We start from the raw sequence: 25,776 nt of genomic DNA on the forward strand, positions 1-25,776 counted from the left end.
CTAAGCCCTTAACACGATGACTATCCCAATTAATGTTGGGAAAGTTGAAATCACCTAATATAATTACCCTATTATTATTTTGACACACCTCTGCGAATTGCACACATATTTGCTCCTCAATTTCCCGCTGACTATCTGGGGGTCTATAATAAACACCTAGCAATGTGGCTGTCCCTTTTTTATTCCTAAACTCTGCCCATAAAGCTTCATTTAATGCCCCCTCCAAGATATCATCTCTCCTTACTGCAGTAACTGACTCCTTAACTAATATTGCAATGCCCCCTCCTCTTTTACCCCCTCCTCTGTCTCGCCTGAAGATTCTATATCCCGGGATATTGAGCTGCCAATCCTGCCCCTCCCTCAACCATGTCTCCGTGATGGCTACTATATCACAATTCCATGTGTCAATCCTTGCCCTTAACTCATCCGTTTTACCTGTAATAATCCTGGCATTAAAGTAGAGGCCTTCCATCCTGGTCTTACTCCCTTGAAACTTACTTCCGTTGTATTCCCTCTGACTTGTTCGCTTTCCAGTGTTTAGCTGTGTCTCTATTCTGCTAGGAGTCTGCATCCCCTCCCCCTGCCAAATTAGTTTAAACTCCTCCCAACAGCACTAGCAAACCCGCCAGCAAGGATGTTAGTCCCCCTCTGGTTCAGATGTAGACCGTCCCGTTTGTACAGGTCCCATCTTCCCCAGAAACGTTTCCAGTGATCCAGGAATCTGAAACCCTCCCTCCTGCACCAACTCTTAAGCCACGCATTCATCTGTGCTATTCTCCTATTTCTATACTCGCTACCACGTGGCACCGGGAGCAATCCGGAGATTACAACCCGAGAGGTCCTGCTTTTTAGTCTGCTGCCTAACTCCCTGAATTCTTGATGCAAGACCTCATCCCTCTTTCTACCTATGTCATTGGTACCAACATGTACCATGACCTCTGCCTTCTCACCCTCCCCCTTCAGGATGCCCTGCAGCCGTTCAGTGACATCCCGGACCCTGGCACCAGGGAGGCAACACACCATCCTGGAGTCACGTTGACGGCCACAGTAGCGCCTATCTGTTCCCCTGACTATGGAATCCCCTATTACTATTGCTCTTCCTCTCTTTCTCCCTTCCTGTGCAGACAGGCTGCTTATGGTGACAGAAGCTTGGCTCTGCCCACACTCCCTGGAGGAACCAGCCTCATCAGCATCCAAAATGGAATACCGATTTGCAAGCGGGACCCCAGGGGACTCCTGAACTACCTGCCTGATTCTCTTGGACTGCCTGGTGGTCACCCATTCCCTTCCTTCCTCAAGTCCCTTCAGCTGCAGTGTGACCACCTCTCTATACGTGCTATCCACAATACTCTCAGACTCGCGGATGCTCCACAATGTTTCCAGCCGCCGTTCCAGCTCTGAAACCCCAGCTTCCAGGAGCTGCAGCTGGACACACTTCCTGCTGGTCCCGGGGACTGGAAATGTTCCCGCATTCCCACATGCAGCAAGAGGAGCAAAGCCACAGCTTCAAGCTCTCCTGCCATGACTAAACCCTTTAAATTTAAAACTTTAGAGGACTATTATAATAAAAAAATGAATCAACTAAGTCTTGCTAAAACAATGACTTACAATTCAACCCAGTTTGAAAAATACCCACCAGGACTTACTCACCAGTCAGCTGTGCTCTTTGGAAACTCTCGGCTCCCCTCACGCTCTTTGAGGACAGGTAGGAAATGAAAGGAGCTCCTCGCTCCCTCCTCACCGAACTCCCTCAGTCACAAAACCCCCACTTTCGCTCTCTAAAGCAGTCCCAAGTCAGCACTCCAGTGCACACACTCTCTCTCTCCCGCACACTCTCCCCCCAGCACTCTCTCTCTTCACACACACTCTCACTCTCTCCCACACTCTCTCCCTCTCCCACACTCTCTCCCTCTCCCACACTCTCTCCCACTTTCTCTGTTTCACACTCTCAAAGTCTTTCTCTCACACTCTCTCACCCTCACACACTCTCTCCATCTCCCACACTCTCTCTCCCTCGCTCTCATCTTCCCTATGCTCTGTCTCCAGACACTCTCTCTCTCCCATGCTCTCTCTCTCACTCTACCTCCCTCTCTCCCACATGCGCTCTCACTCTCCCTCCCTCTCTTCCCCACGCTATCTCACTCTCCCTCCCTCTCTTCCACACGCTATCTCACTCTCCCTCCCTCCCTCCCTCCCACACGCTCTCTCACTGTCCCTCCCACACTCTTTGTCACTCTCACTCTCCATCCCTCCCTCCCACACACTCTCACTCTCCCTCCCTCCCTCCCACTCCCATACTCCCACTCTCCCTTCCTCCCTCCCACACTCTCACTCTCACTCACTCTCCCTCCCACACTCTCACTCTCCATCCCTCCCATACTCTCACTCTCCCTTCCTCCCTCCCACACTCTCAGAAAAGTTTGTCACCAATATTTACACTATTCAGATAGTACTGTGAAAATTGCTCACTCACTCTCCCTCCCTCTCTCTCACTCTCTCTCCCTCCCATACTCTCACTCTCTCTCCTCCCTCCCTCCCACACTCTCACTCTCCCTTCCTCCCACACTCTCACTCTCCCTCCCTCACTCTCACTCTCCCTCCCTCCCACACTCACTCTCCCTCCCACACCCACACTCACTCTCCCTCTCTCTCCCTCCCTCCCTCCCACACTCTCACTCACTCTCTCTCTCCCTCCCTCCCACACTCTCACTCTCCCTGCCTCCCACACTCTCACTCTCTCTCTCTGCCTCTCACACTCAGTGATTCCAGGATATAGCAGCCATGAATTTCTTGACCTTTATTTAGTGAAATGTTTACAGCCCGTGCGAGGTACACAAAGTAAGACTGCAGGAATTGATGTGGTGTGAGGTACTGCCCCTCTCCACGTCCAGGGCCTTGCATTCTGGTAGATCGAGCAGGGGCGTGTGGGTGGGCAGTTAATAGGTAGGATAGGAGATGGAGGAGAGGGACTGGGGTAGGCTGGTGAGGAGTGGGTGAGGTTTAAACTCCCAGCAAACACACGCACAGGGGCTGGATTTTGTGACACCTTCACCATTTGGTGCGCTGCCGCTTGTGGTCGAATAGCCACCACTTGATGACCACCCGGGGCACCATCGTTGGTCCAGGATTTGGGGATTGGTGGCGCCGCCAATTTTCAGTGACATTGCCGCTGGGAGCGCCGCCTCCCGCAGTCGAATAGCCCAGCCAACCCCGGCCACCCTGTGGGTCACAACTTGGACTCGCTGTCAGTGCCGGTCAGGTTCCCGTTCGGTTGGCGGTCCTCCTCCTTCCCTTCTTGCCGAGCGGCCTCCTCCTCGTCCTTGCCGCCAATCCTCTGGTCCAGACGGCTGGACACTGACCAGTAGAGATGGGCCTCAGCCGCAGCTGCCTCCTCTGCCAGCTGGCGGGCGCTGCTGACCGGGGTGGCCACCTCAAAGGTCTGGTGAAATGTCCCGTAATCCACCTCGTAGCGACCGTCCTCCAGGGACAGCACCGACATGAAACGGTAACCCCACTGCACCTCTTCAGCCAGGTACGAGCTCCTGGCTTGACAAGTCATCCCTGGAACAAGGCAGACAAGTGGGACAGCGGTTAAATCCGTCACACCTCCACTCACACACAACCATACAGGCAAAACACACAATTACACAGACATGCACATGCAGACACGCCTGCACATACGCAACATGCCTGCACATGCACAACGCACATGTACACAGATATACACTTGCACGCACACACATGACAAGCCTGCACAACACACATGTATGTGGACACACAGAATACACATGCACAGGCATGCAATCAGAACACAACCAGTACACACACAGTACACACACATATAAAGTACAAACACAGAATGTTCACTCGCAGATACACATGCACTCAGATACGCACACGTACATTTAACATGCAGACACACACACACACATGGATACACACACACACCATGCACACACACACACACCATGCACACACACACACATAACATGCACACACACAACATGCACACACACACACAACATGCACACACACACATAACATGCGCGCACACACACAACATGCGCGCACACACACACAACATGCGCGCACACACACAACATGCGCGCACACACACAACATGCGCGCACACACACAACATGCGCGCACACACACAACATGCGCGCACACACACAACATGCGCGCACACACACATAACATGCACACACACACACAACATGCACGCACACAAACAACATGCGCGCACACACACACAACATGCGCGCACACACACAACATGCGCGCACACACACAACATGCGCGCACACACACAACATGCGCGCACACACACAACATGCGCGCACACACACAACATGCGCGCACACACACAACATGCGCGCACACACACAACATGCGCGCACACACACAACATGCGCGCACACACACAACATGCGCGCACACACACACACACCATGCACACACACGCACATAACATAGACACACACACATAACATGCACACACACACACATAACATGCACACACACACACATAACATGCACACACACACAACATGCACACACACACACACAACATGCACACACACACACACAACATGCGCACACACACACACAACATGCACACACACACACACAACATGCACACACACACACACAACATGCGCACACACACACAACATGCGCGCACACACACAACATGCGCGCACACACACAACATGCGCGCACACACACAACATGCGCGCACACACACAACATGCGCGCACACACACAACATGCGCGCACAGACGCACAACATGCACACACACACACATAACATGCACACACACACACATAACATGCACACACACACACACACACAACATGCACACAAATGCACAGATACATGTGAATACAATTTTAATATGCAGGCACACACACATGCTTACACTCACACAACATGCACACAGGCACAAACATCACACATAGACATGCGCAGAAACAGGCGCACACTCCTACACAAACACACGTGCACACAGGTGAAAGACAGAGAAAGAGGATGACAGAGAGTCAGACTGAGAGGGATAGACACAGACAAATAGCTGCAGGGAGAGAGACAGAAGGAGAGAGGGAGACAGTGACAGAGACAGAGACAGGCAAAAGCTACGGAGAGAGGGAGAGAGACAGAAAGAGAGACGGAGATAGGGAGATAGAGACACAGATAAATTGATAGAGGGAGAGAGACAGAAGTTGAGAGAGAGCTCCTGCCTCTCCACCTCTCACCTGTAGCCTCCACCATTCCCTCGAGGATGACCACAATCTCGATGTCCTCTTTCTCCAGTTGCTCTTTGGAGAGGTCCCAGAACGGGCTGTGCTGGTCAATTTCATGGCAGATGATGAGGGGGGAAACAAGGAAGAGGCGGTCATCGCCGGTCTCGAAGCCCACGCTGATGTCTGTCTGGTCCAGGGGGATGAACTCCCCCTCCACCGTCTGCTTGGAGCGGATCAGCTTCGCCCGAATGGAGGCTTCCACGATGTGAGAGCTCCTGAGGTCGCCGACCCGGAACATCAGGCAGAGGCGGCCGTCCCTGAGGGAGATGACGGCGCGGTCAGAGAAGACCAGCGTCTCGGCCCGCTTGTTGGGCTGCGAGATCTTGACGAACATGCAGCCCACCATGAAAGCGTTCACCATAGAGCCCAGGATGGCCTGAAGGAGCAGCAGGGCGATGCCCTCGGGGCAGCTGTCCGTGATGACCCGGTAGCCGTAGCCGATGGTGGTCTCGGTCTCGATGGAGAAGAGGAAGGCGGACACAAAGCCGTTGAGGTTGTTGACGCACGGGGTCCACGTCTTGTCTTCCAAGTGCTCCAGGTCTCCTCGGTAATAGGCAATAGACCACCAGACCATGCCGAAGGAGAACCAGGTCAGTGTGTACGCCAGGACGAAGACCAGGAGGCTGAAGCGCCAGCGGAGGTCCACCAGGGTGGTGAAGATATCCGTCAGGTAGCGGTAGGTCTCCATCACGTTGCCGTGCTGGACGTTGCACTTCCCGCCCTTCTCCACGTACCGCTGTTTGCGCCTCCGCACTCGGCTCTTGCCGGACGCCGGCCGCTCGTCCCCGCGCTCCTTCCGGGCGCAGCTGCCCGCCTGCCGCAGGGGCATCGCCATGTCCTGGTAGGCCAGGAACTTGTCGCGGCCCATCGGCCCGTCCGAGCCGGCACGCGGCGTTCCGGGTTGGGGGAGGAGGGTGGGGGCTTCGGCCGAGAGAGTCAACCGTGGCGTTGGGTCATTGTCCCCGGAGATGTGGATCTGCTGTCTGGAAAAGCTGGTAAAGCAAGCAGGAGGATTTAACTGGGAACGTCCCTCTCCATCGCCTATCAACTCAGACTCACATCACCCGGTACACCTTCCCTCACCCTCAATACCTCCCCTCACCCTCAATACCTCCCCTCACCCTCAACACCTCACCCTCAATACCTCCCCTCACCCTCAATACCTCCCCTCACCCTCAATACCTCACCCTCAATACCTCCCCTCGCCCTCAACACCACCGCACACTCAACACCTCCCCTCACCCTCAACACCACCGCACACTCAACACCTCACCCTCAATACCTCCCCTCAACCTCAATACCTCCCCTCACCCTCAACAAGACCGCACACTCAACACCTCACTCTCAATACCTCCCCTCACCCTCAACACCACCGCACATTCAACACCTCACCCTCAATACCTCCCCTCACCCTCAACACCTCCCAAAACCCTCAACACCACTCCTCATCCTCACCACCTCCCTCACCCTCACCACCTCCCTCACCCTCAACACCTCCCTCACCCTCAACACCTCCCATCACCCTCAACACCACCCCTCATCCTCACCACCTCCCTCACCCTCAACACCACCCCTCATCCTCACCACCTCCCTCACCCTCAACATCACCCCTAATCCTCACCACCTCCCTCACCCTCAACAGCTCCCCTCACCCTCAATACCTTCCCGCACCCTCAACACCAATCCTCACCCTCAACACCTCACTCACCCTCAACACCTCTCCACACATTAAACGCCACCCCTCACACACAACACCTCCCCTCACCCGCAACACCTCCCCCACACTCAAAACCTTCTCTCACCCTCAACACCCTCCCACACCCTCAATACCTCCCCTCACCCTCAACACCACCCCTCACCCTCAACACCACCCCTCACCCTCAACACCACACCTCTCTCTCAACAGTTCCCCTCACCCTCAACACTCCCCTGACACTCAACACATCCCCTCACCCTCAATAACTCTCGTCACCCACAACACCTCCCATCACCCTCAAAACCTCACCTCAAATGCAACACCTCCCTCTCACCCTCAACAGCTCTCTGCACCCTGAACACTCAGCTCAACCACAAAACCTCCCCTCACCATCAACACACCCTTCACCGTCAACGCACACACTCACCGTCAACACACACACTCACCGTCAACACACACACTCACCGTCAACACACACACTCACCCTCAATACCGCCCCTCGCCCTCAACATCTGCCCTCACCCTCAACACTCCCCTCACCCTCAACACGTCCCCTCATCCTCACCACCTCCCTCACCCTCAACACCTCCCATCACCCTCAACACCAGCCCTCATCCTCACCAACTCCCCTCACCCTCAATACCTTCCTGCACCCTCAACACTTCTCCTCATCCTCACCACTTCCCTCACCCTCAACACCTCCCATCACCCTCAACACCTCCCCTCACCCTCAACACCTCCCATCACCCTCAACACCACCCCTCATCCTCACCACCTGCCTCAGCCTCACCTCCTCCCACACCCACAACACCTCCCATCATCCTCACCACCACCCCTCACCCTCAACACCACCCCTCACCTGCAACACCACCCCTCACCTGCAACACCACCCCTCACCTGCAACACCACCCCTCATCCTCAACACCACCCCTCATCCTCAACACCACCCCTCATCCTCAACACCTCCCATCACCCTCAACACCTCCCATCACCCTCAACACCACCCCTCACCCTCAACACCCCCCGCACACTCAACACCTCCCCTCACCCTCACCACCTCCCTCACCCTCACCACCTCCCTCACCCTCAACACCTCCCCGACACTCACCACCTCCCCCACCCTCACCACCTCCCCCACCCTCACCACCTCCCTCACCCTCAACACCACCCCTCCTCCTCACCACCTCCCTCACCCTCAACACCACCCCTCCTCCTCACCACCTCCCTCACCCTCAACACCTCCCCGCACACTCAGCACCTCCCTCACCCTCAACACCACCCCTCATCCTCAACCTCCCTCACCCTCAACACCACCCCTCATCCTCACCACCTCCCTCATCCTCAACACCTGCCATCACCCTCAACACCACCCCTCATCCTCACCACCTCCCTCACCCTCAAAACCACCCCTCATCCTCACCACCTCCCTCACCCTCAACACCACCCCTCATCCTCAACTCCTCCCTCACCCTCAACACCACCCCTCATCCTCACCACCTCCCTCACCCGCAACACCACCCCTCACCGTCAACACATCCCTCACTGTCAACACACACACTCACCGTCAATACCTCCCCTCGCCCTCAACATCTGCCCTCACCCTTCACACCTCCCCTCACCTTCCACACCTCTCCGCACACTCAACACCTCCCCTCACACTCAAACAACTCCCCACACCCTCATAAAATCCCCTCTCCCTCTACAGCTCCCCGCACCCTCAATACTCACCTCACCCACAAAACCAGCCCTCACCCTCAACACCTCTCCACAAACTCAACAACTCACCTCACCGTCAACACCTCCCCTCACCCTTAGCAACTCCCCTCACACTATACACCTATCCTCACCCTCAACACTCCCCTCACCCTCAACACGTCCCATCATCCTCACCACCTCCCTCACCCTCAACACCTCCCATCACCCTCAACACCACCCCTCATCCTCAACACCACCCCATCACCCTCAACACCTCCCATCACCCTCAACACCACCCCTCATCCTCACCACCTCCCTCACCCTCAACACCTCCCATCACCCTCAACACCACCCCTCATCCTCACCACCTCCCTCAGCCTCAACACCTCCCCTCATCCTCACCTCCTCCCACACCCACAACACCTCCCATCATCCTCACCACCACCCCTCACCTGCAACACCACCCCTCATCCTCAACACCACCCCTCATCCTCAACACCTCCCATCACCCTCAATACCACCCCACCCCCTCACCACACCCCGCACACTCAACACCGCCCCTCACCCTCACCACCTCCCTCACCCTCAACACCTCCCCGACACTCACCACCTCCCTCACCCTCAACACCTCCCCGCACACTTAACACCTCCCCTCACCCTCAACACCACCCCTCCTCCTCACCACCTCCCTCACCCTCAACACCACCCCTCCTCCTCACCACCTCCCTCACCCTCAACACCTCCCCGCACACTCAAAACCTCCCTCACCCTCAACACCTCCCTCACCCTCAACACCACCCCTCATCCTCAACCTCCCTCACCCTCAACACCACCCCTCATCCTCACCACCTCCCTCATCCTCACCACCTCCCTCACCCTCAACACCTCCCCTCACCCTCAAAACCACCCCTCATCCTCACCACCTCCCTCACCCTCAACACCTCCCCGCACACTCAACACCACCCCTCATCCTCAACACCTGCCATCATCCTCAACACCACCCCTCATCCTCACCACCTCCCTCACCCTCAAAACCACCCCTCATCCTCTCCACCTCCCTCACCCTCAACACCACCCCTCATCCTCAACTTCTCCCTCACCCTCAACACCACCCCTCATCCTCATCACCTCCCTCACCCGCAACACCACCCCTCATCCTCACCACCCCCCTCACCCTCAACACCCCCCTCACCCTCAACACCCCCCTCACCCTCAACACCTCCCTCACCCTCAACACCTCCCCTCACCCTCAATACCTTCCCTCACCCTCAACACCAACCCTCACCCTCACCACCTCACTCACCCTCAACACCTCTCCGCACATTAAACGCCTCCCCTCACACACAACACCTCCCCTCACCCGCAACACCTCCCCCACACTCAAAACCTTCTCTCACCCTCAACACCCTCCCAGGCCCTCAATACCTCCCCTCACCCTCAACATCTCCCCTCACACTAAACACCTCCCCTCACCCTCAACACCACCCCTCTCTCTCAACAGTTCCCCTCACCCTCAACACTCCCCTGACACTCAACACATCCCCTCACCCTCAATAACTCTCGTCACCCACAACACCTCCCATCACCCTCAAAACCTCACCTCAAATGCAGCACCTCCCTCTCACCCTCAACAGCTCTCTGCACCCTGAACACTCACCTCAACCACAAAACCTCCCCTCACCATCAACACACCCTTCACCGTCAACACATCCCTCACTGTCAACACACACACTCACCGTCAATACCTCCCCTCGCCCTCAACATCTGCCCTCACCCTTCACACCTCCCCTCACCTTCCACACCTCTCCGCACACTCAAACAACTCCCCTCACCCTCATAAAATCCCCTCTCCCTCTACAGCTCCCCGCACCCTCAATACTCACCTCACCCACTAAACCAGCCCTCACCCTCAACACCTCTCCACAAACTCAACAACTCACCTCACCGTCAACACCTCCCCTCACCCTTAGCAACTCCCCTCACACTATACACCTATCCTCACCCTCAACACTCCCCTCACCCTCAACACGTCCCCTTATCCTCACCACCTCCCTCACCCTCAACACCTCCCATCACCCTCAACACCACCCCTCATCCTCAACACCTCCCATCACCCTCAACACCTCCCATCACCCTCAACACCTCCCATCACCCTCAACACCACCCCTCATCCTCACCACCTCCCTCACCCTCAACACCTCCCATCACCCTCAACACCACCCCTCATCCTCACCACCTCCCTCAGCCTCAACACCTCCCCTCATCCTCACCTCCTCCCACACCCACAACACCTCCCATCATCCTCACCACCACCCCTCACCTGCAACACCACCCCTCATCCTCAACACCACCCCTCATCCTCAACACCTCCCATCACCCTCAATACCACCCCACACCCTCACCACACCCCGCACACTCACCACACCCCGCACACTCAACACCGCCCCTCACCCTCACCACCTCCCCGACACTCACCACCTCCCTCACCCTCAACACCTCCCCGCACACTTAACACCTCCCCTCACCCTCAACACCTCCCCGCACACTTAACACCTCCCCTCACCCTCAACACCACCCCTCCTCCTCACCACCTCCCTCACCCTCAACACCACCCCTCCTCCTCACCACCTCCCTCACCCTCAACACCTCCCCGCACACTCAAAACCTCCCTCACCCTCAACACCTCCCTCACCCTCAACACCACCCCTCATCCTCAACCTCCCTCACCCTCAACACCACCCCTCATCCTCACCACCTCCCTCACCCTCAACACCTCCCCTCACCCTCAAAACCACCCCTCATCCTCACCACCTCCCTCACCCTCAACACCTCCCCGCACACTCAACACCACCCCTCATCCTCAACACCTGCCATCATCCTCAACACCACCCCTCATCCTCACCACCTCCCTCACCCTCAAAACCACCCCTCATCCTCTCCACCTCCCTCACCCTCAACACCACCCCTCATCCTCAACTCCTCCCTCACCCTCAACACCACCCCTCATCCTCATCACCTCCCTCACCCGCAACACCACCCCTCATCCTCACCACCTCCCTCACCCTCAACACCCCCCTCACCCTCAACACCCCCCTCACCCTCAACACCTCCCCTCACCCTCAATACCTTCCCTCACCCTCAACACCAACCCTCACCCTCACCACCTCACTCACCCTCAACACCTCTCCGCACATTAAACGCCTCCCCTCACACACAACACCTCCCCTCACCCGCAACACCTCCCCCACACTCAAAACCTTCTCTCACCCTCAACACCCTCCCAGGCCCTCAATACCTCCCCTCACCCTCAACATCTCCCCTCACACTAAACACCTCCCCTCACCCTCAACACCACCCCTCTCTCTCAACAGTTCCCCTCACCCTCAACACTCCCCTGACACTCAACACATCCCCTCACCCTCAATAACTCTCGTCACCCACAACACCTCCCATCACCCTCAAAACCTCACCTCAAATGCAGCACCTCCCTCTCACCCTCAACAGCTCTCTGCACCCTGAACACTCACCTCAACCACAAAACCTCCCCTCACCATCAACACACCCTTCACCGTCAACACACACACTCACCGTCAACACACACACTCACCCTCAATACCTCCCCTCGCCCTCAACATCTGCCCTCACCCTTCACACCTCCCCTCACCTTCCACACCTCTCCGCACACTCAAACAACTCCCCTCACCCTCATAAAATTCCCTCTCCCTCTACAGCTCCCCGCACCCTCAATACTCACCTCACCCACAAAACCACCCCTCACCCTCAACACCTCTCCACAAACTCAACAACTCCCCTCACCGTCAACACCTCCCCTCACCCTTAGCAACTCCCCTCACACTATACACCTATCCTCACCCTCAACACTCCCCTCACCCTCAACACGTCCCCTCATCCTCACCACCTCCCTAACCCTCAACACCAGCCCTCATCCTCACCAACTCCCCTCTCCCTCAATACCTTCCCGCACCCTCAACACCTCCCCTCATCCTCACCACTTCCCTCACCCTCAACACCTCCCATCACCCTCAACACCACCCCTCATCCTCAACACCTCCCTAACCCTCAACACCTCCCATCACCCTCAACGCCACCCCTCATCCTCACCACCTCCCTCACCCTCAACACCACCCCTCATCCTCACCACCTCCCTCAGCCTCAACACCTCCCTTCATCCTCACCTCCACCCCTCATCCTCACCATCTCCCTCACCTGCAACACCACCCCTCAACCTCAACACCTCCCATCACCCTCAACACCACCCCTCACCCTCACCACCCCCCGCACACTCAACACCTCCCCTCACCCTCACCACCTCCCTCACTCTCAACACCTCCCCGACACTCACCACCTCCCCCACCCTCACCACCTCCCTCACCCTCAACACCACCCCTCCTCCTCACCACCTCCCTCACCCTCAACACCTCCCCGCACACCCAACACCTCCCTCACCCTCATCACCTCCCTCACCCTCATCACCTTCCTCACCCTCAACACCACCCCTCATCCCCAACCTCCCTCACCCTCAACACCACCCCTCATCCTCACCACCTCCCTCACCCTCAACACCTCCCCTCACCCTCAACACCTCCCCTCATCCTCACCACCTCCCTCACCCTCAACACCTCCCCGCACACTCAACACCACCCCTCATCCTCAACACCTGCCATCACCCTCAACACCACCCCTCATCCTCACCACCTCCCTCACCCTCAAAACCACCCCTCATCCTCACCACCTCCCTCACCCTCAACACCACCCCTCATCCTCACCACCTCCCTCACCCGCAACACCACCCCTCATCACCACCTCCTTCAGCCTCAACACCTCCCTCACCCTCAACACCTCCCCTCACCCTCAACACCTTCCCGCACCCTCAGCACCAACCCTCACCACCTCACGCACCCTCAACACCTCTCCGCACATTAAACGCCACCCCTCACACACAACACCTCCCCTCACCCGCAACACCTCCCCCACACTCAAAACCTTCTCTCACCCTCAACACCCTCCCACACCCTCAATACCTCCCCTCACCCTCAACACTCCCCTGACACTCAACACATCCCCTCACCCTCAATAACTCTCGTCACCCACAACACCTCCCATCACCCTCAAAACCTCACCTCAAATGCAACACCTCCCTCTCACCCTCAACAGCTCTCTGCACCCTGAACACTCACCTCAACCACAAAACCTCCCCTCACCATCAACACACCCCTCACCGTCAACACACTCCCCTCATCGTCAACGCTCCCCTCATCGTCAACACTCACCTCACCGTCAACACACACACTCACCGTCAACACACACACTCACCGTCAACACACACACTCACCCTCAATACCTCCCCTCGCCCTCAACATCTGCCCTCACCCTTCACACCTCCCCTCACGTTCAACACCTCTCCGCACACTCAACACCTCCCCTCACACTCAAACAACTCCCCTCACCCTCATAAAATCCCCTCTCCCTCTACAGCTCTCCGCACCCTCAATACTCACCTCACCCACAAAACCACCCCTCACCCTTAACACCTCTCCACAAACTCAACAACTCATCTCACCGTCAACACCTCCCCTCACCCTTAGCAACTCCCCTCACACGATATACCTAACCTCACCCTCAACACTCCCCTCACACTCAACACGTCCCCTCATCCTCAACACCTCCCCTCAGTCTCAAAACCGCCTCTCACCCTTAACACTCACCTCATCTACAAAACCTCTCCTCACATTCAACACTCACCTCACCTTCAACACGTCCCCTCTCCCTCAACAGCTCTCTGCAACTTCACTCAACTCACCCACAAAACCTCCCCTCACCCTCAATAAATCCCCTCTCCCTCAACAGCTCTCCGCACCCTCAACACACACCTCACCCACAAAAACCTGCCCTCACACTCAACACTCCCCTCACACTCAACACTCCCCTCACACTCAACAATTCCCCTCACACTCAACAATTCCCCTCACCCTCAACACTCCTGTCAATCTCAACACCTCCCCTCACACCCGACACCTCCCCTCACACTCAACACTCCCCTCACACTCAACAATTCCCCTCACACTGTCCAGCTACCCTCACCCTCAACACTCCTGTCAATCTCAACACCTCCCCTCACACCCGACACCTCCCCTCACCTCAACACATCCACTCACCCTCAATAACTCCACTCACCCTCTACACCTCCCATCAGCCTCAATACATCCACTCTCCCTCAACAGCTCTCTTCAGCCTCAACACTCAACTCACCCACAAAACCTCCCCTCACAAACAACACTCCCCTCACCCTCAAAACCTCCGCTCACCCTCAACACCTAAACACACCCTCTGCACTTTCCTCATCCTCAACACCTCCCCTCACCCTCAACAGCTATCCGCACACTCAACAAACACCTCACCCACAAAGGCTCCCCACACACTCAACACATCCCATCACCCTCAACAGCTCCCCTCAAACGCAGCACCTCCCTGGACCCTCAACGCCTCCCTGGACCCTCAACGTCTCGCCCACGCTCAACGCCTGTCTTCACACACAATACTACCCCACACCCTTAGCAATTCCCCTCACACTATACACCTAACCTCACACTCAACACCTCCCCTCATGCTCAAATACCTCCCCTCACCCTCTACACCTCCCCTCACCCTCTACACCTGCCCTCACCCCCAACACCTGCCCTCATACTCAAAACCTCCCATCAAATGCAACACCTCCCCCACCCTCAACACATCCACTCCCTCAATAACACCCCTCACCCGCTACACCTCCCCTTTGCCTCAACAGCTCTCTGCAACCTCAACACTCAACTCACCCACAAAAGCTCCCCTCACCCTCAATACCTCTCTGCACCCTCAACACCTCTCTGCACCCTCAGCACTTTCCTCACCCTCAACCTCAACATACCCCGTCACCCTCAATATCTCCCCTTGCCCTTAATACCTCCACTCACCCTCAACAACCTCCCTCATACTATACACACCCCTCAGCCTCAATACATTGCTGCTCCCTCAACAGATCGCTTCAACTTCAACACTCAATTCACCCACAAAACCTCCCCTCACTCTCAAGACCTCCGCTCGCCATTAACACCTCTCTGTACCCTCAACACCTACCCACACCCTCTGCACTTTCCTCAACCTCAACACCTCCCCTCGACCTCAATAGCTCTCCGCACCCTCAACACTCACCTCACCCACCGAACCTCCCCTCACACTCAACACTCCCCTCAGCCTCGACACCTCCCCTCACCCTCGACACAGCCGTCGCCCTCGACACCTCCACTCGCCCCCGACACCTCCACTCGCCCTCGACACCTCCACTCGCCCTCGACACCTCCACTCACCCTCGACACCTCCACTCACACTATACACCTAACCTCACCCTCAACACTCCCCTCACCCTCAACTCCTCTCACCCTCTACACCTCCCCTCACCCTCAACTCCTCCGCTGACCCTCAGCACCCCTAAAAACCTCCCCTCACCCTCAACACTCCCCTCACCCTCAACACTCCGCTGACCCTCAACTCCTCCGCTGACCCTCAGCACCCCTCTGCACCCTCAGCGCCTCCCCTCACCCTCAACACTCCCCTCGCCCTCAACACCTCTCTGTACCCTTAATACCTCCCCTCACCCTCAGCACCTCCCCTCACCCTCAACACTCCCCTCGCCCTCAACACCTCCCCTCGCCCTCAACAGCAATCCGCACCCTCAACGCACACCTCACCCATAAAACCTCCCCTAACCCCCAACTGTCTGCACAGTCAACACCTCCCTTCAGCCTCAAAAAATCCCCTCACCCTCAACACACTCCCTCACACTCAATACCTCCCCTAGCCCTCAACACATCCACTCAGCATCAACACCTCCCCTCACACTCAACGGGCGGCACAGTGGCGCAGTGGTTAGCACCGCAGCCTCACAGCTCCAGGGACCCGGGTTTCGATTCTGGGTACTGCCTGTGTGGAGTTTGCAAGTTCTCCCTGTGTCTGCGTGGGTTTTCTCCGGGTGCTCCGGTTTCCTCCCACAAGCCAAAAGACTTGCAGGTTGGTAGGTAAATTGGCCATTATAAATTGTCACTAGTATAGGTAGGTGGTAGGGAAATATAGGGACAGGTGGGGATGTTTGGTAGGAATATGGGATTAGTGTAGGATTAGTATAAATGGGTGGTTGATGGTCGGCACAGACTCGGTGGGCCGAAGGGCCTGTTTCAGTGCTGTATCTCTAATCTAATCGCCTCGCCCTCAACACCTCCACTCGCCCTCAACACCTCTACTCGCCCTCAACACCTCTACTCGCCCTCAACGCTAGCCTCACCCTCAACAGCTCCCCTCACCCTCAACATACCCCCTCACTCTCAACACACCCCCTCACCCTCAACACCTCACCTCACCCTCAACATCTGCCCTCTCCCTTCACACCTCCCATCACCCTCAACACCTCCCATCCAGCTCAACACCTCCTCTCACCCTCTACAGCTCTCCGCACCCTCAACACTCACCTCACCCACAAAACCTCCCCTCAACCTCAACTCCTCCCCTCACTCTCATCACCACTCTGCACCTTCAACACTTCCCCTCACCCGCAACACCTCCCCACGCCCTCAACAGCTTCCCCAACCTTAACAACTCCCCTCACACTCAAAACCTCCACTCGCCCTCAAAACCTCCACTCGCCCTCAATAGCTCCCCTCACCCTCAATAGCTCCCCTCACCCTCAATAGCTCCCCTCACCCTCAATAGCTCCCCTCGCCCTCAATAGCTCCCCTCGCCCTTAGCAACTCCCCTAACACTATACATCTAACCTCACCCTCAACACTCCCCTCACCCTCAACACCTCCCCACACCATCAACATTCCCCTCTGCTCAACACACCCCTTTACGCTCAACACCTCCCCTCACCCTCTACGCCTCCCCTCACCCTCTACGCCTCCCCTCACCCTCTACGCCTCCCTTCAAACACAGCACTTCCCCGCACAATTAACATCTCCTCTCTTCCTTAACATATCGCCAGACCCTAAACACTCCACTCACCCTCAACACCTCTCCTCACCCGCTACATCTCCCATTAGCATCAACACTGCCCGTCACCCTCAATACCTCCCCTCTCCATCAAGCCCTCCCCTCGCCCTCACCACCTCACCTCTCCCTCAACACCTCCCCTCACCTTCAACACTAACAACTCCCCTTGAACTTCCTTCAACACCTCCCCTCTCTCTCAGCACCTCACCTCACCTTCAAAATTTCCCTCACCCTCAAAACCTTGCCTTTCCCTCAACCTCTCGCCTTTCCATCCCCTCTCAAATCAACTCCTCCTCTCTCCCTCATCCTCTCCATCTACTCCCCAACTCAACCTCTTCTCCCTCAACCTCTCCCATCTCCACCGTACACAACCTCATCCTCTCTCCCTCATCATCTCCCCTCTCCATCTTCTCTCATCTCTATCTCCACTCTCACTCAACCTAACCCCATCCCTCAAACCCTCCCCTCTGCATCTCCTCCCAATTCAACAACGCCTCACCCTCAACCCCTCACCTCTCCCTCAAATCCTCCCCTCAACCCCCACCTCCATCCCCTTCTGTCAATTCCCTCCCGAACCCCTTCCATCCCCAATCTCCTCAATCCCCTGCCACAATATCCTTCCCCCTCCCCTTTTCCCTCTCCCTCGGTCCCAATTTACCCCCTCCTCCCTCCCTCCCTCACCCCATTCCCTCCGAGGCTCTGACTCGATCAAGTGGAGGCCCCTCCAGGAGAGTGTGGGGAGCTGGAATCCAAGTCAGCGGGGGATGGGATGTGACCTGCCCCCTTCCCCCACTCTCCATTCCCTCAAAGGCAGCCTCCTGAGAGCTGCTATTTCCATCCCAGTGTTGCCATGGAGATCTCAGGACGAATCTATTCACAGCCGCAGGACCTTAACATCACTCAGTTTAATTCACAGGAGGTCTCTTCCCTTAAAAACAGCGGCGCTCGAACCGAGAGATTAACACAGACACAGAACCAGACTGACACAGACTCACACACAGAACCAGACTGACACAGACTCTCACACAGAACCAGACTGACACAGACTCTCACACACAGAACCAGACTCACACACACACAGAACCAGACTGACACAGACTCTCACACACAGAACCAGACTGACACAGACTCACACACAGACAGAACCAGACTGACACAGACTCACACACAGAACCAGACTGACACAGACTCTCACACAGAACCAGACTGACACAGACTCTCACACACAACCAGACTGACACAGACTCACACACACACAGAACCAGACTGACACAGACTCACACACAGAACCAGACTGACACAGACTCTCACACAGAACCAGACTGACACAGACTCTCACACACAGAACCAGACTCACACACACACAGAACCAGACTGACACAGACTCTCACACACAGAACCAGACCGACACAGACTCACACACACACAGAACCAGACTGACACAGACTCACACACACACAGAACCAGACTGACACAGGCTCACACACACACAACCAGACTGACACAGACTCACACACACACAACCAGACTGACACAGACTCACACACACACAGAACCAGACTGACACAGCCTCACACACACACAGAACCAGACTGACACAGACTCACACACACACAGAACCAGACTGACACAGACTCACACACACACAACCAGACTGACACAGACTCACACACACACAGAACCAGACTGACACAGACTCACACACAGAACCAGACTGACACAGACTCACACACACACAGAACCAGACTGACACAGACTCACACACACACAGAACCAGACTGACACAGACTCACACACAGAACCAGACCGACACAGACTCACACACACACAGAACCAGACTGACACAGACTCACACACACACAGAACCAGACTGACACAGGCTCACACACACACAACCAGACTGACACAGACTCACACACACACAACCAGACTGACACAGACTCACACACACACAGAACCAGACTGACACAGCCTCACACACACACAGAACCAGACTGACACAGACTCACACACACACAACCAGACTGACACAGACTCACACACACACAGAACCAGACTGACACAGACTCACACACACACAGAACCAGACTGACACAGACTCACACACACAGAACCAGACTGACACAGACTCACACATACACAGAACCAGACTCACACAGACTCACACACACACAGAACCAGACTGACACAGACTCACACACACACAACCAGACTGACACAGACTCACACACACACAGAACCAGACTGACACAGCCTCACACACACACAGAACCAGACTGACACAGACTCACACACACACAACCAGACTGACACAGACTCACACACACACAGAACCAGACTGACACAGACTCACACACACACAGAACCAGACTGACACAGACTCACACACACACAACCAGACTGACACAGACTCACACATACACAGAACCAGACTGACACAGACTCACACACACAGAACCAGACTGACACAGACTCACACACACACAGAACCAGACTGACACAGACTCACACACACACAACCAGACTGACACAGACTCACTGACACAGAACCAGACTGACACAGACTCACACACACAGAACCAGACTGACACAGACTCTCACACACAGAACCAGACTGACACAGGCTCACTGACACAGAACCAGACTGACACAGACTCACACACACACAACCAGACTGACACAGACTCACACACACAGAACCAGACTGACACAGGCTCACTGACACAGAACCAGACTGACACAGGCTCACACACACACAGAACCAGACTGACACAGACTCACACACACACAGAACCAGACTGACACAGACTCACACACACACAACCAGACTGACACAGACTCACACACAGAACCAGACTGACACAGGCTCACTGACACAGAACCAGACTGACACAGGCTCACAGACACAGAACCAGACTGACACAGACTCACACACAGAACCAGACTGACACAGGCTCACACACACAGAACCAGACTGACACAGACTCACACACACAGAACCAGACTGACACAGGCTCACACACACACAACCAGACTGACACAGACTCACACACACAGAACCAGACTGACACAGGCTCACTGACACAGAACCAGACTGACACAGGCTCACACACACAGAACCAGACTGACACAGACTCTCACACACAGAACCAGACTGACACAGACTCTCACACACAGAACCAGACTGACACAGGCTCACTGACACAGAACCAGACTGACACAGGCTCACACACACACAACCAGACTGACACAGACTCACACACACAGAACCAAACTGACACAGGCTCACTGACACAGAACCAGACTGACACAGGCTCACACACACAGAACCAGACTGACACAGGCTCACACACACAGAACCAGACTGACACAGACTCTCACACACAGAACCAGACTGACACAGACTCACACACACAGAACCAGACTGACACAGACTCTCACACACAGAACCAGACTGACACAGGCTCACACACACTGTACACAGAAAGCAGGACAAATCCAACCCGGCCAATTACCGCCCCATCAGCCTACTCTCAATCATCAGTAAAGTGATGGAAGGTGTCAACAACGGTGCTTTCAAGCGGCGCTTGCTTAGCAATAACCTGCTCAGTGACACTCAGTTTGGGTTCCGCCAGGGGCCACTCAGCTCCTGACCTCATTACAGCCTTGGTTCAAACATGGACAAAAGAGCTGAACTCATGAGGTGAGGTGAGAGTGACTGCACTTGACATCAAGGCAGCATTTGACTGAGTATGGCATCAAGGAGCCCTAGCAAAACTGATGTCAATGGGAATCAGGGAAAATTCTCCACTGGCTGGAGTCATACCTAGCGCAAAGGAAGATGGCTGTGGTTGTTGGAGGTCAATCATCTGAGCTCCAGGACATCACTGCAGGAGTTCCTCAGGGTAGTGTCCTGGGCCCAACCATCTTCAGCTGCTTCATCAATGACCTTCCTTCAATCATAAGGTCAGAAGTGGGGATGTTCGCTGATGATTGCACAATGTTCAGCACCTTTCGTGACTCCTCAGATACTGAAACAGTCTGTGTAGAAATGCAGCAAGACCTGGACAATATCCAGGCTTGGGCTGATAAGTGGCAAGTAACATTCACGCCACACAAGTGCCAGGCAATGACCATCTCCAACAAGAGAGAATCTAACCATCTCCCCTTGACATTTAATGGCATTACCATCACTGAATCCCCCACTATCAACATCCTGGGGGTTACCATTGACCAGAAACTGAACTGGAGTAGCCATATAAATACAGTGGCTACAAGACCAGGTCAGAGGCTAGGAATCCTGAGGCGAGTAACTCACCTCCTGACTCCCCAAAGTCTGTCCACCATCTACAAGGTACAAGTCAGGAGTGTGATGGAATACTCTCCACTTGCCTGGATGGGTGCAGCTCCAACAACACTCAAGAAGCTCGACACCATCCAGGACAAAGCAGCCCGCTTGATGGGCACCCCATCTACAAACATTCACTCCCTCCACCACCGACACACAGTGGCAGCAGTGTGTACCATCTACAAGATGCACTGCAGCAATGCACCAAGGCTCCTTAGACAGCACCTTCCAAACCCGCGACCTCTACCACTTAGAAAGACAGGATCAGCAGATACATGGGAACACCACCACCTGCAAGTTCCCCTCCAAGTCACACACCATCCTGACTTGGAACTATATCGCCGTTCCTTCACTGTCGCTGGGTCAAAATCCTGGAACTCCCTTCCAAACAGCACTGTGGGTGTACCTACCCCACATGGACTGCAGTGGTTCAAGAAGGCAGCTCACCACCACCTTCTCAAGGGCAGTTAGGGATGGACAATAAATGCTGGCCTGGCCAGCATCGCCCACATCCCATGAATGAAAAAAAAACTCACTCACCTATCGATACACAAAGAGAAACTCTCTCTGATACACACACACAAACTCACACACATAGAGAAGTTCACACACAGATACACACACAAACCCACACACACAGAGAAGTTCACACACAGATGCACACACACAAACTCACACACAGAGAAATTCACAAACAGATACACACACACAAACTCACACACATAGAGAAGATCACACACAGATGCACACACACAAACAGAAGTTCACACACAGATACACACACACAAACTCACACACTTAGAGAAGTTCACACACAGATACACACACACAAACTCACACACATAGAGAAGTTCACACACATAGAGAGGTTCAGACACAGATACACACACACAAACTCACACACATAGAGAAGTTCACACACAGATGCACACACAAACCCACACACATAGAGAAGTTCACACACAGATACACACACACAAACTCACACACATAGAGAAGTTCACACACAGATACACACACACAAACTCACACACATAGAGAAGTTCACACACACAAACCCACACACATAGAGAGGTTCAGACACAGATACACACACACAAACTCACACACATAGAGAAGTTCACACACAGATGCACACACAAACCCACACACATAGAGAAGTTCACACACAGATACACACACACAAACTCACACACATAGAGAAGTTCACACACAGATGCACACACAAACCCACACACATAGAGAAGTTCACACACAGATACACACACACAAACTCACACACATAGAGAAGTTCACACACAGATGCACACACAAACCCACACACATAGAGAAGTTCACACACAGATACACACACACAAACTCACACATATAGAGAAGTTCACACACAGATACACACACACAAACTCACACATATAGAGAAGTTCACACACAGATACACACACACAAACCCACACACATAGAGAAGTTCACACAGATACACACACACAAACCCACACACATAGAGAAGTTCACACACAGATACACACACACAAACTCACACATATAGAGAAGTTCACACACAGATGCACACACTAACCCACACACATAGAGAAGTTCACACACAGATACACACACACAAACTCACACATATAGAGAAGTTCACACACAGATACACACACACAAACTCACACATATAGAGAAGTTCACACACAGATACACACACACAAACCCACACACATAGAGAAGTTCACACACAGATACACACACACAAACTCACACATATAGAGAAGTTCACACACAGATACACACACACAAACTCACACATATAGAGAAGTTCACACACAGATACACACACACAAACCCACACACATAGAGAAGTTCACACACAGATACACACACACAAACTCACACATATAGAGAAGTTCACACACAGATGCACACACAAACCCACACACATAGAGAAGTTCACACACAGATACACACACACAAACCCACACACATAGAGAAGTTCACACACAGATACACACACACAAACCCACACACATAGAGAAGTTCACACACAGATACACACACACAAACTCACACACAGAGAGAAGTTCACACACAGATACACACACACAAACCCACACACATAGAGAAGTTCACACACAGATACACACACACAAACTCACACACATAGAGAAGTTCACACACAGATACACACACAAACCCACACACACAGAGAAGTTCACACACAGATGCACACACACAAACTCACACACAGAGAAATTCACAAACAGATACACACACACAGATGCACACACACAAACAGAAGTTCACACACAGATACACACACACAAACTCACACACTTAGAGAAGTTCACACACAGATACACACACACAAACTCACACACATAGAGAAGTTCACACACACAAACTCACACACAGAGAGAAGTTCACACACAAACCCACACACATAGAGAAGTTCACACACAGATACACACACACAAACTCACACATATGAGAAGTTCACACACAGATACACACACACAAACCCACATACATAGAGAAGTTCACACACAGATACACACACACAAACCCACACACACAGAGAAGTTCACACACAGATACACACACACAAACCCACACACATAGAGAAGTTCACACACAGATACACACACACAAACTCACACATATAGAGAAGTTCACACACAGATACACACACACAAACCCACACACATAGAGAAGTTCACACACAGATACACACACACAAACCCACACACATAGAGAAGTTCACACACAGATACACACACACAAACTCACACATATAGAGAAGTTCACACACAGATACACACACACAAACCCACACACATAGAGAAGTTCACACACAGATACACACACACAAACCCACACACATAGAGAAGTTCACACACAGATACACACACACAAACTCACACATATAGAGAAGTTCACACACAGATACACACACACAAACTCACACATATAGAGAAGTTCACACAGATACACACACACAAACTCACACACATAGAGAATTTCACACACAGATACACACACAAACACACACACACAGAGAAGTTCACACACAGATGCACACATACAAACTCACACACATAGAGAAGTTCACACACAGATACACACACAAACCCACACACATAGAGAAGTTCACACACAGATACACACACAGATACCCACACACATAGAGAAGTTCACACACAGATACACACACACAAACCCACACACATAGAGAAGTTCACACACAGATACACACACACAAACTCACACACATAGAGAAGTTCACACACAGATACACACACAAACCCACACACAGAGAGAAGTTCACACACAGATACACACACACAAACTCACACACATAGAGAAGTTCACACACAGATACACACACAAACACACACACAGAGAGAAGTTCACACACAGATGCACACATACAAACTCACACACATATAGAAGTTCACACACAGATACACACACACAAACCCACACACACAGAGAAGTTCACACACAGATGCACACACGCAAACTCACACACAGAGAAGTTCACACACAGATGCACACACGCAAACTCACACACATAGAGAAGTCCACACACAGATGCACACACAAACTCACACACAGAGAAGTTCACACACAGATACACACACACAAACTCACACACATAGAGAAGTTCACACACAGATGCACACACAAACCCACACACATA

General features: G+C 53.9%; 1 protein-coding gene across 3 annotated transcripts in view; it reads right to left on the reverse strand.

Moving 5' to 3' along the window:
* Positions 1-2,782: 2,782 nt before the first annotated feature.
* Positions 2,783-25,776, reverse strand: part of LOC137364713 (G protein-activated inward rectifier potassium channel 3-like) — a 30,061-nt gene continuing 7,067 nt past the window's right edge. For all 3 annotated transcript variants that reach the window (XM_068027749.1, XM_068027746.1, XM_068027745.1), the window contains 2 exons: positions 5,257-6,296; positions 2,783-3,561 (listed from right to left, as the gene is read on the reverse strand). In XM_068027749.1, coding sequence (XP_067883850.1) covers positions 3,227-3,561; positions 5,257-6,172 — 1,251 coding nt within the window. In that variant the 5' untranslated portion in view covers positions 6,173-6,296 and the 3' untranslated portion in view covers positions 2,783-3,226. The remainder of the gene's footprint in view (positions 3,562-5,256; positions 6,297-25,776) is intronic.

This window comes from Heterodontus francisci, unplaced genomic scaffold (genome assembly GCF_036365525.1).
Source record: "Heterodontus francisci isolate sHetFra1 unplaced genomic scaffold, sHetFra1.hap1 HAP1_SCAFFOLD_549, whole genome shotgun sequence".
NCBI classification, from domain to species: domain Eukaryota; kingdom Metazoa; phylum Chordata; class Chondrichthyes; order Heterodontiformes; family Heterodontidae; genus Heterodontus; species Heterodontus francisci.